The following is a 16,367-nucleotide window of genomic DNA, read 5'->3' as shown; positions in this document are numbered from 1 at the left end:
ACTTTATTATTTGTGAGTCCCATCTAATATTATAATGTTGCTTTAGTTCTTGGTCCATTTCCCTGCCAATTGTTAAGGCTTCACATTTACTTTTATTCATTTTATATCCTGAAATTGTACTATAATTTTCAATTTCTCCCATCAGTTGGTGCAGTGATTCTTTTGGGGCTGTCAAGTAAAGTATTATATCATCAGCAAATAGTGCTAGCTTATGTGTTTCCTGTCCTATTGTAATCCCTTTAATATTTCTATTTTGTCTAATAGCTATTGCAAGAATTTCAATGTAAAAGGTAAAAAGAAGTGGAGAGAGGGGGTCCCCTTGTCTTGTTCCCCTTTGAATTAAAAACCGTCTTGATAGTGTACCGTTTGTCTTTACAACTGATACCGGGTTTGCATATATTGCTTTAATCCATGTACCGAAATTTTCATCAAAACTAAAACTTAACATTACTTCAAACATGAAAGGCCATGAAACTAAATCAAACGCTTTTTCTGCATCCAAAGTCAATAAAATCAGATTTTCGTCATTTTTTTTGGAGTAATCAATTATGTTTAATGTTCGTCGTATATTGTCTGCCAGGAGACGTCCTGAGATGAAGCCACATTGATCGGTATTTATCAAATTAGGAATAATGTATTTTAGTCTTTTGGCAAGGATTGATGTTATTATTTTATGATCTGTATTTAATAGAGATATTGGTCTGTAGGATGAACAATTTTTCGTGTCTTTCCCTTCTTTATGTCTCAAAGTGATAATAGATGAAGTCCATGTTGGAGCCCATCTGCCCGTGCCCAATGCGTGATTGTAGGCTCTTACCAAAAAGCTACCAAGCTGATCTTTAAATGCTTTATAAAATTCATTTGGAAAACCATCATCTCCTGGTGTTTTTCCTTGTTGTAGACCACTGGTCTCCAAACAACGGCCCGCGGGCCAACTTTTCTGGCCCGCCATGAGGTCCTTAAAAATGAAACCATAAATGCGCCTATTTGTGGCCATGCGCGATTTTCGATCACAAAAACGTCAGTTATCTCTCCTAAGCATTCACAAACAGTTAAATCTTATAATAACAGTCTCATGACAGACATTGACAATGAGGGAAAATGGTGAAGTGCAATCTGTTGTCTCCTAGACATCTAGAGAAGCCGTTATTCATCATTGCGTTTACCTCGGTCATCAGACCATTCGCAATTGTGCGGTATCGAAACACTCTCCTCTCTTCTGGTTGAAAATGAGGACAATTCTCTTCTTTCCTATTTTTATGTATTTAGCAGGCCAGATACATTTTGTCTTTTGTTTACTCACATTTATGTGAAGTTTGGATGACAATTATCCCGTATTTTGGAAGTATCATTTATGCAAGGTAGTAGCCTACATGTAGAGACGTTAACGCAATTCAAGCTCCAGAGAACAGTCGTTACCAAAAGAAGGGAGGACAAAAACGAAACAAGTTCCTTTAAAATGTCTTGGAAATATAGAGCCAGGTAGAAGATTAGCAGAGTATTCCTGAAGGTCAACGTTGCTGGGTGCAGCCTGCGCGCCGCGGTGAGCCGCGCCCTTTCTATTAAACCTGGAGAGTCATGAGGCGCGAAGCGCACAGTTATTTAAGGCAAGTCGTCAGAGTTTTCTCAACTCTCTTCTGTTTGCAGATGTAAACGATTCTCCTTTGCTTCTATTGTATGTCTTTGTTATATCAGTTTTGCTTTGTCTTACACTCGTAATATTCAAGGTCTGGCTGACCGTATCTGTATTTCTGTATCGCACGTGTATAACTGTATCGCATTCCTAATTTAGCTGAAGGCGCCACGGGAGCATCTGAGAACAGTAGGCTACCTTGCTCCACCCTACCACTAACCCGAATTTCAGAAATGTCCAGGAAACATACGTAGGCTAGTAGTTAGGCAGAATAAGGTTTAATATTCCTGATGGCCCACCTCATCTCCCCGACAGCCCCGACGGTGCGTGTTTCCCTCTGTTCAACCAGAAGAGTCTTGAGCGCTCAGTTATGCAGTTAGAGCACTCTGTCCTCTGTTAAATGTGGACGATTCTCCTCCCCTGCACTATTTTTGTGTATTTGTGATATCACCCTCTTTGCATTTTAGCTGGCGTACTGTAGTAGCCTATTCTAAATGTGGAGGATATTTTTCCCCCGTAGTTTGGTAGGGGCGCGTTATGCGAGATCAGTTGAGCAGAGAATGCATGATACATCGGGGATGCGTTGGAGGAAAACTAATATGATTTTCGAAAACGACTGCAATAAAGAAATATATAGACGAGCATTCCGGGAAACTAACTATTTCATCTGCCTGGGTGCCACTTGTGGCATGGGCTTGCGTCTTTTCTGTTCAGGCAGAGGTGAGATGCAGCGCACGAGTTCAATGAGATTTAATCGCTATGGAAATGACTTTTGTTCCTCGATCGAATTGGGATTTTAGCGCACATTGACCTATATTTGTTTTAGGTCTTGTCATGTAGCCTAAATCTCTCTCCCCCTCCCTCCCTCCGTGACTGAAGTGGCTCTGCTGGAGAGCACGTTCAGCAGCTGAACATGCATTCAGCAGTTGAACGTGCTCTCTCTCTCTCTCTCTCTCTCTCTCTCTCTCTCTCTCTCTTTCTCGTTAACCTGTCCACAGTTGGTCTTTATTTACATTCCTCCCTGGCACTGGCACTATATTGCAACAGCTAATACTAATATTTTAATATGTCAACAGTGTTTCTATTATTTATTTTTATTTTTATTATGATTATTATTTTTATTTTTTTTTTTGGGGGGGGGGGGTCTGGCCCGCGGCCTCTCTTGCTCTACATTATTTGGCCCTTGGGAAAAGTTAATTGGAGACCACTGTTGTAGACCTTGTATTTCCTCATTTACTTCTTCAAGTGTAATAGGCTTTGTTAATCCAATATTATCGTCTTGTGTTGCTTTTGGTATTTCAAGTTTTTTAAGATAATTCTGAATTAGTTCTTTATCATCTTTCAATTCTGTTTTATAGAGATCTTCATAATATTTAGCAAATTCTTCTGCAATTTCATCTTTATCCATTATAACTTTATTCTGACGGGTGTTTAGTTGTGTTATATGTGTCTTCTCTTGCTGTTTCTTTAATTTATACGCCAGTATCTTTAACGCCTTTGGTCCACCATCATACCGTTCCTGTTGTGTAAATTTCATTAGTTTCTCAATTTCCATCATGCGGAATTTATCTATTTTTTTCCGTTTTTCTTCTAACTCAATCTTAACCTTTTTATCGTTTGTTGCGCTATGCTGTTGTTCTTAACATTTTATTTCATTATTTTCAGATTCATTTTTCAATATCATATCGGATAAATTATTGGGGGTTATTTCTTCAGTTTTTGGCATATTGGGGGGGAGGCTGGCAGGTGGGGGCCCCTAGGTAGCAGCCATATCTAGCCTGTGCATTAATCCGGCCCTGACCAGAAATGCTACCCACGGAGGCGCTAAGACAATCTGCGCTAAGACAGTGTAAAAAAGTGTAAAAAAATAACCCCCTTCCCCAGAAAAAAATGCTACCCAGGTACTGTATGTGTGCACGTTTAGCATGTGTTCAGGAGGATTGCATTTTGTTTTAATCATGTTTTTTATACAGTATTAGATTTGTTTTTATGTGAGGGTGATCACTTTCGTAGGTTTTGTGTTTGTGCTGTGTGTGTGTGTGTGTGTGTGTGTGTGTGTGTGTGTGTGTGTGTGTGTGTGTGTGTGTGTGTGTGTGTGTGTGTGTGTGTGTGTATGTGTGTACACGTGGATACGCATGGATGCTTGTGTGTGTGTTTGGGTGTGTAGCACAGCGGTCATATGTGTGTTTGGGTGTGTATCTATGTGTAGTGCGTGTGTTTAAATAAGAGAGAGTGAGAGAGAGACACAGAGAGAGAGACACAGAGAGAGAGACACAGAGAGAGAGAGACAGAGAGAGAGAGAGGGAGAGCGAGCACTACAATGGTGAGTGCAGTGTAAGCATTCCGTTGTCACACAGCGAGTGGAACGTGCTAGCTGTGTGTGTGTGTGTGTGTGTGTGTGTGTGTGTGTGTGTGTGTGTGTGTGTGTGTGTGTGTGTGTGTGTGTGTGTGTGTGTGTGTGTGGAACATACTGGTCCAGAGAAAAACAAAGCGAAGAGCTGCCAATGGCCGTGTTCCCTCTCTCTCGCACTCCTCCTCCTCTCCTCCTCTTCCGCATTCTCCTGTGGCCTCCTCTCTTCCGACTCCTCTTCTTCTCTTCCTCCCCCTCTTCTTCATCTTGTGGCCTCCTCCTCGCCTCTCCTCCTTATCCTGCACCCTTTCTTTTCCCCTCATCTTTTCTCTGTGACTCCTCTTTCCGAATTCCGCCTATCCTCCTCTTCTCCCCTCCTCTATTCTTCTCCCCCTCCTCTCCTCTCCCCTCCCTGCCTCTCCTCTCTTCCCCTCTTCACCTTTCTTCTCCCCTCCCCTCCTCTCGTCTTTCCGCCTCCCCTCCTTTCTCCTTTCCTCTCCTATCCTCCTCCTCTCCTCTCCGCCTACTCCTCTCCTCTCTTCACTCATCTCCTCTCCCCTCCCCTACCCTCCCCTCCTCTCCTCTTTTACTCTCATCCCCTCCCCTCTTCTCTCTCCTCCTCTGAACTCCTCACCCCACTTCCTCTCCTCTTCCCTCCCCTCCCCTCTTCTTCTCTCTCAGCCTCTCTTCTTCTCTCCTCCCCTCTCCCCTCTGCTCCTCTCCTCTCTCTTCTCCGCTCCTTTCCCCTCCTCTCTCCTCTCCTCTCCTCTCATCTCCTCTCCTCTCTTCCTCCTGAGTGAGTGATGGCTCCTCGCCCCCCAGTGAAGCTTCTGGTCTGTGAGCTGCTGCAGTTCCTCTGTTTGGCCACTCCGCTGCTGGTGGTGCTAGAGCGCTTCGCTGCCGTGGTGGCGCGCGCCAAGCAGCAGAACCACACGCCGGGCCACGCCCCCTCGGATGCCTCCACTTCGTATTGGCTGATCGTGGCGGCGGGCGTGGCCTACGTGACCTCCATCGCGTTGCTGCTCTGGCTTCCACTCAAATACATGGACTTCCTGAAGAGGCGGAGTCTACATCCTCGCAGGAAATGGTGAGATTGAGAAGGTGAGGGGGGGGGGCAGCAGGAGAAAGGAGCGATAGAGAGTGAGAGAAAGAGAGAGAGAAAGAAAGACAAGAAGAAAAACAGAGGATAGAGATAGACAGAGCGTCTACTCACCCATCTCTCTTTGTCTCCCTCTCTCTCCATCTCTCTTTCTAACCGTCTCTCTCTCTCCCTCTCATCTCACTATCCATTTCTCTCTCATGTCTATGCTTCTATCAGGCAGCAGGTGGCTCTCAGTCTTTCCCTTTCTCTCTCTCTCTGTAACCTGCCTTCTGTGTCTGTCTCTCTCTAACCTGTCTTCTGTCTCTCACTCTCTAACTTTTCTTCTCTCTAGCTCTATCTCTATAACTTGTCTTCTGTATGTATCTCTCTCTCTCTACCTAACTTGTCTTCTCTGTCTCCATCTCTCTCTCTCTCTCTCTCTCTCAAACTTGTCCCCTGTGTGTGTGTCTCTCTCCCTCTCTCTCTACCTAACTTGTCTTCTCTGTCTGTCTGTCTGTCTGTCTCTCTCTCTCTGTCTACCTATCTTGTCTTCTCTTTCTCTCTCTCTCTCTCTCTCCCTCTCTCTCTAACTTGTCTACTGTGTGTCTCTCTCTAGGCGTCCCGTGGCTCTGGCGTACGTCATCCTCTGCACTCTGCCCTGCTTTGCCATCCTTATTGCCAGCGCCGAGGTATACACACACACGCACACACACACGCGCACACACACAGAGTACACATGCGCGCGCACACAGACACAGACACAGACACAGACACAGACACACACACGCACATACGCACACACACAAGGCCTCAGGGGGACTTGAGCCCCTGCCTCTTTTTACTCAATACGGAACCTGTACTTTTATCTCTAAATACGGGATGATGCCGTATTTCAGGGGACTGTTGGCAACCCTAGGCTTAGATGGCTTTGAGTAGCTAAAGGGATAAGGTTTTACCATCTTTCATTGCATGATTACAGTAATATAATGTGGTTAAGTGTGAATTCCTGCGAGTTATCTATACTGCCATACAAAGGCAAGATGTCAGTATATGCCAACATTGAAAATGAGAAAAATGCCTTCACAACCTTGGTATTAGGTTGGATATTGTAGTTACTGCAAATTTCTAACGGTATGGATTTGGATCACAATGCTCATAAGGTCAATAGGTCACAAGATGGAGAATGACTAATGAAGACCATTTTCAGTCTAAACTCAATTTTAACAAAATATGTAGTTACTGCACTTTGCATTTGTAAGGCAGTATGGCAGTATTTCAACATCTCAGTGGCTAGATTTTAGCAAGGAAGTAACTGACGACTGAGCTGTCAGCACAGAGCCCTTGTGCTTAGGGTACCCAGGCTAGCACCGGCCCTGTAGTGCATTCCTACAGTAGTTGCTAATTTAGTTGTAGGCAAACACTGAGCTGCTTAAATTACTATACTAAATTACTAAATTACTTTGCTGTAATATTTCATTTTTGCAAACATAATAAATTAACAGTAATGCATCACATTACGTTTTTTCGTTCCAAATGGTTAAAATGTATACATATTATCACAATTTTGGTTATGTGTATAGTAGGCTGTCATGACCTTGTGTGTCATGTAGCCTGAAGGTTTTTTTGGGCGGGCGGTGGCCTTTCTTCAGCCCCTACCCCTTAAAATTCCTTTGCAATTGACTGCACGTAAGTGCACACACAAACACATACACACACACACAGACACAGACACACACGCACCTGCATGCATGCACGCACACATCCACACACACTCTATCTCTCTCTCTCTCTCTCTCTCTCTGGAGCTGGGAGGAAGCCACACCCCCTGAGGTGTGCCTCTGTGTGTCCACCAGATGGAGACAGCTCCTATTGTAACATTGGTTAGGTCTTGACATCAGAGGGTTGCAAGTTCAGATCCCGCACAGAGCTGGAAAGAAAGGACTGACAGAGTAAAAGTCCTGCTTAGGTTTCCCTTCTGCCTGTGGTCTCAACACAAGTTATTACACTATGAAGGTCATCGACCTGAGGTAAGGGATGTGGGAATTAGGATTGGCTGGTCCATTGAATTAGCATGGTCCTGACCATCCCATAATACTACCATTTCATTTTGTATTCATGGTCTGGAGGTTGTTTGATCTGACGCGATTGCAGGAAGCGGGAAGGAAATTGAAAAATCATGAAGTTGTTGAACAAACATGCCCGACGTCTATCTTTGGCGATGTAGGACCGTTTAACAGACATGTCTGACAGAACATCCTACCGTAGGATAAAATTACAACGTAGGACTGTTTGTCAGAACACCGGCCAAATTTTGGCGCTCAACATCGCTCCAAGTCTCTTGGCGAAAGTATGTAGGATGGTGCGCGAGGCTACCATTGAATTGGCTGGAGCAAAAATGTGGCATGGTTTTTCTTTCTTTCCTGCACAAGTAGATGTGGTAGATGTAGAAGTGTATGAGGTCTCGTGCTAGCTAGGTCGCGCCCTCCTAGTGACGCAACACCTTCGATGTTGCAACTAGTCAGGTTAAGAGCAATGCAAGTACTTTCTGAGTTCCCGAAAATACGGGAACTCCTTTCACTTTGTCGGGAAGCAAACAACCATTAGCAAACCAAGGGAGGCAGGTCAACCATGCCATTTGGGAGATGTTAATTGTTATGCTCTTGGTGAGACCAAGTCTCAAAGAGATTTGAACGTCGATGATAATCAGGCTAGTCTCGTACACCCTACAGCAGGGATGGGCAACGGGAGGCCCGGGGGGCACATGCAGCACCTTCTCACTCAGTGTGGCCCTTAGATTAGCATTTCTTTTAATAAGAAAAGGCCAGTTTTTAACCCCTTCTAAATCAATTATATAAGCATTCAGGTATAAATATAGAAAAAGTCAATTATCCTTTTGTAGATTCTCTCAGGTGCCTGGTCATCTGGCCCTACGATAGTGGTAATAAAAAATGTTGGCCCACCTTGTAACGAAAGTTGCCCTCCCACATTTATGACAGTGTCCCTGTGTAAGGCATTTAAACCCTCTCACCCAGGGACTGTATCCAATATTCTGTACCTAAATAATTGGAGCCAGTTTGGATAAAAGGGACACAGAGTAGGATTAGCAAGTTAATAATCAATTACTTTAATGAGTCTGCAGATATGAGTCATCAATAGGCGAAAGGTGACTCTTCTGATCACTTCTGAGGTGCAATGTCAGAATTTGCAGTAACTTTTGTAAACTGTAAACAGACAGACACCTTAATTTCCTTCAGGATTAATTAAAGTACTCAACTCTACTCTACTCTGAAGTTTAGTTAGGGTTGAGGTTCCAGTAATGTCAGGGTCAGGTTTGGTTTGGCTTTGTTCAACATGTCGCCAGGTACACATGAAGGTGAAATAAGAGAGGCAAAGCCAGGTCAAATTCAGTGTTTCCATTCGGAAGGCTCAACGGTCAACAGGTTGTAGTGGTGAATTAAATCCATTGAAACATTTATGTTGCCCAATTTTACTCGACTCATAGGAATGAATGGCTTCACTTTGCTAATTTCACTTGCATGCGTCCCCTGCATGTCTTCTGGTGTGGCACATCCCAGTGTATCATTGTTTAATGGGGGTCAACGGAAGTACCACTTTGGGATAGAAGTCTATGTGTGTGTGTGTGTGTGTGTGTGCGTGCGTGTGCGTGTGTATTTGTGTGTGTGAGAGTGAAAGGTCAGTTGGGGAGAATGCTATCCCAGTTCCTGGCTGGCATTCCAGCTTAGTGAGCAGAAGTCGTTATTTCAAAGAAACTCCTTGTGTGTGTGTGTGTGTGTGTGTGTGTGTGTGTGTGTGTGTGTTTCCTGAGCCTTCCCTGATTTCAGCAATTTTTAGGAAAAAGCCATTATTCTCTGGGAGATGCCAAGCAGTCAGCTGAATCATCCCCCCCCCCCCACACACACACGCGCACGCGCGCATCAAGAGCGGCCTACGCTAACTGAGAGCCAGAAATCCTTATTTCTCTACGGAGGGCACCCAGAGCGAATTCGCAAGGAGCTCAGCGAACTGAGCGACCAGGGAGCGAATTTCAACCATTAAACTGAAGCTAATATTATGACAATGAGGTATGACACGGTTCGGCGAAAACCAATTGAAATGTTCAGTTCTCTGAATGTCCCAGGCTGTCAAGCCAGAGCAGTTATGTGATTAGCTAAATCAAACATGTCAATGTCACGTCGAGAGCGAATAAAGCAAATTCATGACGAAACTTCTTCAACGATCTCAGCTACCTGGGTCGTGTAGGTCTTGCTTGGTATACACGCAGCATAACAGTGCGTTACAACTGTTTCAATAAGATATCCAAGTGTGTGTGTGTGTGTGTAGGGGCAGATGGTACAGTATGCATTACGACTGTTTCGACGAGCTGCCTCTGTGTGTGTGTTTGTGTTTGTGTGTGTCTGTTGACATAGGTTCAGGTGATTAACAATGTTTTATGACTGTTTCAACGAGCTGCCCATGTGTGTGTGTGTGTGTGTGTGTGTGTGTGTGTGTGTGTGTGTGTGTGTGAATGTGTGTGTGTGTAGGTGCAGGTGGTTAACAGTATGCGTTATGACTGTTTTGACGAGCTGCCTGTCTCACTGGTCCTCTTTTCTCTGATCTGCATCGACATCGTGGAGAGACTTCGCCACTGTCGCCTCACAGGCCAAGGTAAACACAAACACACACACACACACACTTCAGTGACTCACACACACAGATGCACGCAAACATGCAGGCGCGTGCACACCACACACACACACACACACAACATGTCATACCATGATACACACCATGCCATGACACCAGCACTGTGGACTGGCATACACACACATACATTCATAAACACACATGCACGTGTGTGTGTGTGTGTGTGTGTGTGTGTGTGTGTGTGTGTGTGTGTGTGTGTGTGTGTTTGTGTCCCTTTTGTAAGAGCAACATCTGAAATGCCCTTAGGCTCAGCGCTGAGACATCAACTCTTCACTTGTCTTCCTGTTAGGAAGAGCCGCAGGATGTGTCCACGCGCGCGCGCGTGTGTGTGTGTGTGTGTGTGTGTGGCTGATTCAGCTTGATGGGCCTTTGTGTCCAACGAAATAGTAAAAAAAAAGAGATGTGTCAGTACCTTGTTCCAGTTAATGTGATATAACAGGTCTGGTTATTAGCATCATTTAGCGTCTATAAGCGCCATTTAGCGTCTATTGTTTCTGTTATTTCCTCTTCAGAGCTGCAGTTCTTTGGAAACATCTTTTGCGACACTATCTCTTGCTTGAGAGAACTAACCCAAAGCTAATATTGGAACAGAGCTGCAGTTATTTGGAAACATCTTCAGAGCTGCAGTTCTTTGGAAACATCTTTTGCGACACTATCTCTTGCTTGAGAGAACTAACCCAAAGCTAATATTGGAACATGTAGGGGTGAATGGGGTTGCTTTTCACATGTGTTGGTTTTCAGTTTTTGGTTAAAAGGAGAGAAAAGTCCGCTTCAACCAGGATTTCTTTGCTCCCACTTATTTTTTATTTTTTTTCCGAGACGTTTCGGGCCGAAACCCTTGTCCCACTTATTTTCCAAAACAATGTTTCGAGACGTCACGGCAAAATGAAAAATAAGTGGTAGAAAAGAAATCCTGTTTGAAGCGTAATTTTCCCTCTTTTCATCTGGTTATTTGTTGGTCCTGCTCCGAGGTCAGACGTTTGGATGCGCAACCTACAGTACTACTTTCACAGTTTGGTTGTCACAGTTGTCACATCTCAGCCTTTAAAGCTTGCTGATCAAAATCTTTGACATAGAAATGTTCTTAATTAGTGTCATAGTAGACACCTACGTTGATAGTTGAGGTAAAAAATATTTTAACCTTGAGGGGAGACAACTTTTTCACATGGAAATGAAAATTATTTTTGTATATTTTTGCATTAGAATAACTTTGAGCAAGTAACCAACCCCATAGGGTGTGACAACAAATCAAGTGCCTTTTTCAACCCATATCTTTTGAAAGCAATGGTTTTAATGAGATTTGTGACAGTGTTTGTACAATGATTTTTGCATGTTAACTCGTGCTCTACAACGTAGCAGAAAAAGAGTTTTCCTGCGACTGTGGTGATTTTGTGTTGCTGTGTAACGGAGGCCAACTAGCAGAGTGTTCCGTGGAACGTTAGTAAACCTCCCTCCTGAAGCCTCTACAGTATTGTAGCACTGAGCTATTGGACTGGCCCTTTAGCTCAGCGGTATAGGCTACGCATGAACAGCCATCCGGGTACTTTGCTCGTAAATGTGCGTTACGCCCCTTTATGGGGGAAATAAAACCGAATGTATTAACTTACATGCTACATCGGCTAGCCTAAATCTAAATGAACACAGACCATGCTTCAGCCATGGCTGTTTGACTATATTATTTGAACAGCCGGCAACACAACACATTTTCGGCACATTGAGCGTGAACATCGCTAGTCTACAGGTCCTTGTCTTTCGTTTATTCTTTCCCAACACCACCAACTGACTTGCATTGGCTTCCCCCCCAATGTTTCCCCCCAAAAAAGGGCGTAACGCACATGAAAAACGTCACACCGTTCATGAGTCATCATGCTGTGCCCCCCCTACCCGAACCGATGCATTGACTAGAAGGTGGCGAGTTCGAGATCCGAGGGGGGCAGACTGCGTGATTAGATTTAAGTAAAAAATATTTTAAAAGTGACAATCCACCCTGGTCTTCCCTACAATCAAAAATCTTGCTTTAGAGAACTCTTACCCAAAGCTAACACCAAAGTTAATTTTGGATTATAGATTTTGCTACCGTATGTATTAGCTATGACGTGTGTATTAGCTAAAGGTAAGTATTCAGATGTTGTCATGGTCCTTCTTTCCCTTTCCAACAAGAGGTACTTTGGGCTTTAGCACAAATGTGTCATCTTTTAGTTGACTGCTCTGTACATTGACCTTATCATTAATCCTAGTAGCAATACTGATGACTACTGACTTCTGTATGTCTTCTTGTCTGTGTGCATGTGTGCGTGTATGTGTGTGTGTGTGTCTGTCTGTCTGTCTATGCATATGTGTGTGTACATGTGTGTGTATGTGTGTGTGTTTGCATACATGCTTGTGTGTGCGTGTGTATGTGTGTATATGTGTGTTTGCATGCATGCGTTTGTGTGTGTGTGTGTGTGTCCATGCATGTGTATGAGCGTATGCGCGTGTGTAGCGAATGAGTTGGATCGAGACTCTGACATCCCGACTCTCAGCCACCTGGAGGCCGTAGTCACGCCTGTCATCGCTACGGCAACCGGCCCTGCCACCGGCACCACGCACCCATTGGCTCCCTCGGCTGCCGATCAGGCAGCAGGGCGGGCCTTGCGACCCGGAGCCACCAATGGCGCGACAGCTGGCCTGCCGGTGGGTCCCGCCCAAGACCCGAGGGCACGCGGCATGGATGGACGGAGTCAGTACAGACATGACCTGTACGTCCATACGACTCAACCCCTTAGCGCAGAGCCTATGTCATAACTTTACTGTCACGAAAATGATATTGGCTATGTCTTAATTTGTTACTTAAAGGGCATGTGCACTATTTTCAACATCAACGTCTTTGTTATTTGGCTCATTTGGATTTTGTCTCAGCCGGCTTTAGAGTGGCCATCTACAGTATATCACGAAAGTGAGTACACCCCTCACAGTTTTTGCAGATTTGTGAGTATATCTTTTCATAGGAAATCATTACAGAAATTTCACTTTGACACAATGATTAGTGACCTTTTAACAACATATTTAACCGCTTAAATTTCTTGTTCACTCAGAAAAAAACGAAATACAGCCATTAATGTTTGAACATGTACTCACAAAAGTGAGTACACCCCAGATTAAAATCCGGTAGAGAAGGGGCTGTGTTGGCTCGAATCGTCTCGAAATGAAACGAAATGAAAAGGGATGAAAAGGGAGGTCATCAGTGTGCGTTTCAACCTTTCTTTGCATTGAACTTTTACATTTTGAGTCTGCATCTGGCTTAAATAGATTGGTGTGAGATTTGAATGCAATCCTATGGAGAATATCATGATCTGCTTCAGTAGTCACAGTGCATGTTGATATGCATGTTTCTTTTAGGTGTATTTCAGATTACCAATGTTGACAGCATCCATGCATCCCCAAACCATGTCATGTCAGGTTTTTTTTCATCATTATTTCGCTAGCGTGCCTATTCTGAATGAGCCATTTTGATATAGATTTATCTAGATTAATCTAGATTAATTTCATAATTACAGTGAGATTAATCTAGATTAAAAAAAAAATCTATGCCCACCCCTAAAAAAAAGACAGAAGCCATATTTGACTTTCAAACTTGTTAGGGAATGCCAGTGAACACCATAACCACTTTGTGAGATGCATACTTTTGAAAACAAATGTTTAAGGTGTTTATTAAGAACATATTTGGACATGCCTATAGACAGCCATTGTAAAGCCAATTGACGCAACATCTATTTTAGCCAATTAGCAGAGACAGCAGCAAGCAACAAAAAACAGTGAGGGGGACTCAAAAACATTGCAGACAACCCAGAAAATTAATGTTCAAAATATTGCACTTACCCTTTATGTCTCTCTGTAATGTCATTGCAATTATGTTATGATGTAGTTGAGTATTTTCAGCAAATAGTAAAATGCCCGCGAGGCTACGGAATTAGCACATACAATATGTGGCATCTGTCAGTTGCTTTCTTTGACTTTCTCATTAACCTTGACCTTTCAGTATATAATAGAATAGAGTAGAATGGCTTCCCTATTAGGGGTGTAAATCACAGCCTCCATGATGATACGATAAGGTATCGATTTCTTAAAGCAGGGATTCTATTATTTTCGATTCTTAAGAATATTTCCCCACGATACAATACGATTCAATTCGATTACATTTTTTTCAATTACTTTTCCACCTCTATTATGTTATGAAGCTAGGGTATTGGACAGGGGCCAGCGATTCGTTTACTTTCGATACTTAAGAATGCCCCACAATACCATACGATTTGATTAAATCGGCGGCTGTAGGGTCGATGCATCGATACGTTTCGATTATTATTTACACCCCTATTCCCTATACACATGTTCAGTTTATACTATACACAGATTGAAAGTAGCTCACTTCAATTCACACATTTAAATGAAATATTTACAACACAGTAAAAAAACTACAGTGTTTATTCAACACTTAGAGAGTAGATGAACTAATGGGAAGTAGGCTACAATTGTTATGCTCATATTGTCTTGACTCTTTATACAAGAAGCTACTTTGCTTTTGGGTATTAGCACATGTGGCATCATATTAGTTTTTTGTTTTTTTTACTTCATTATTAACCCTAGAGACAATACTGACGTCCCATTTCTGTGTGTGTGTGTGTGTGTGTGTGTGTGTGTGTGTGTGTGTGTGTGTGTGTGTGTGTGTGTGTGTGCGTACATTTTTGCGTACATGACTGGCCCTTTGCCCACGGGCCGAATTCCCGACTTCCAAATCATTGGCCAGCCGGCAGCAGCCCAGCCCCGCCTCCTCCATCGCCACGGCGACGCAGTTCCCGCCGCCATACTCGGGTCCCCTGCGGCTGCTATTGGCCAGTGACGTGCGTGCCGACGAGTTTGGCCACGCCTTCCTGTACTGGCTGGACACGGCGGAGCTGCTGAGGGCGGGAGGGGTGGCCGCCATCTTCTTCTCCCGGTGGGTCTTTCCTCTCTTCATCTGCGGATTTCTCAGCTGTCTCAGGCTTGTGCTCACGCCCTGCTGCCCTCTACAGGTACGGATGATAAACAGTATTAATTACAGTCTGTGTGTTTGCGTGTGTGTGTGTGTTTGTGAGTGTGTGTGTGTGTGTGTGTGTGTGTGTGTGTGTGTGTGTCTACTGAAAAAAAGCGGAATGTGACTTAAACACTTAATTCAGCCGCTTCCAGATCTTCTAACAAGGCACCTAACCCCACATTGCTCCAGGGACTGTAAACTAATTGTAAAATAATTGTATCCCTGGAAAATTATTGTAAGTCGCTGGTGTACTGTAATGTACTGTAATGCATTGTAAGTTTAATAACACTGTAATTGATTTTGTATGGAAGAGCCTTTGTGGCGTCAAGACTGGCGAGTGCACCAAAGGTGTCAAAAGAGAAGTTGAGCTTCAATTAACACTATTTAAAGGAGAAATCCGGTGAAAAATGGCTCACGTTGTGTTAACACGTGATGCTGAGCGCTAACTTTTGCCACATACCTCGCATCCATAGGTCCCCTACATTCCGAAGTCCAAGCGCTAGTCAGTATTCCAAGAGCTAGTTGAAATTGGTACTGCACTCTAGGGGCCGTGAGTGCAGACTCCATTCGGGATGAATTGACTGCGCTCTCTCGACAGCACCCTCTAGGTGAACTGCAGGCATATTTGTGTGTGTGTGTGTGTGTGTGTGTGCGCGGGGGGGGGTGTGTCTGGGGGTTGAATGTGTGAATGGGTGTCTCGCTGTTTAACTGCATTCCTGCCATGTCTCAGACTCATCAACTGTGTGTGTGTGTGTGTGTGTGTTTGTGTGTGTGTGTGTGTTCTGTGTGTGTCTAGGCTCCGCTGGGCGTGCTGCTTCAAGATCTTCCCTTCCTCATCCTGAGGGGAGCGCTGCTGGGTTGTTTCGGCCGCGTGCTCCCTCTCCTCTTTCTCATCAAGAACCTGCTCGCCGTCATGGCTTACGCTTATTTCAACTTCATGACCAAGATGACCATCTTCAACACACAGCGCATGTTCTGATTGGAGACGCCGCCGCCTTGATGACAAAAACAACTTCATGACAGGATGATGGCTTTCAACAAAAAGAGCATGTTCTGATAGGAGAAGCCACTGCCTTGATGACTAAAATAACAATGTCATTGGAGAACCCACAGCCCCGATGAGTAAAACAACGATGACCAAGATGGCCATTTTCAACTTACCGTGCATGTTGTAATCAGAGGACTACTGTGTGTGTGCGTGTGTGTGTGTGTGTGTGTGTGTGTGTGTGTGTGTGTGTGTGTGTGTGTGTGTGTGTGTAACCTTCTCGCTATCATGGAGTATGCTTACTTAAACTTCAAAATGCTAGCAAAAATCAAAGTGCGCTCTTTAGCAGGCATCAATGAACATATGTAACAATCAGTTGGAATGAGATGACAAATTTGACTACGGTAAAATAATGCCCAGAGTTGTGATTTTCTCATCGCCCTACTCAGATGGACAGAATCCAAAACCCCAAAAGTTCCATGTTTAAATCCATAGACTTTTTTGCGATGGAGGCAGGAGTGGCGTTCCAACTAGATTTTAGTGATGTCACTTCTTACTGTACGT

At 44.0% G+C, this 16,367-nt stretch overlaps 1 protein-coding gene across 1 annotated transcript; it reads left to right on the top strand.

Annotated features, from left to right (window-relative positions):
* The first annotated feature begins 4,786 nt into the window (after positions 1-4,786).
* On the top strand, positions 4,787-15,797 carry LOC134455300 (transmembrane protein 236-like). The gene is made up of 6 exons (XM_063206321.1): positions 4,787-5,070; positions 5,681-5,753; positions 9,606-9,729; positions 12,251-12,506; positions 14,552-14,816; positions 15,615-15,797. The coding sequence occupies exons 1-6, from the start codon at positions 4,787-4,789 to the stop codon at positions 15,795-15,797; spliced, it is 1,185 nt and encodes a 394-aa protein (XP_063062391.1).
* The last annotated feature ends 570 nt before the right edge of the window (positions 15,798-16,367 follow it).

This window comes from Engraulis encrasicolus, chromosome 9 (genome assembly GCF_034702125.1).
Source record: "Engraulis encrasicolus isolate BLACKSEA-1 chromosome 9, IST_EnEncr_1.0, whole genome shotgun sequence".
Taxonomy (NCBI): domain Eukaryota; kingdom Metazoa; phylum Chordata; class Actinopteri; order Clupeiformes; family Engraulidae; genus Engraulis; species Engraulis encrasicolus.
The sequence above is the reverse complement of the archived record's forward strand: the minus strand, read 5'-3'. Positions and strand labels throughout refer to the sequence as shown.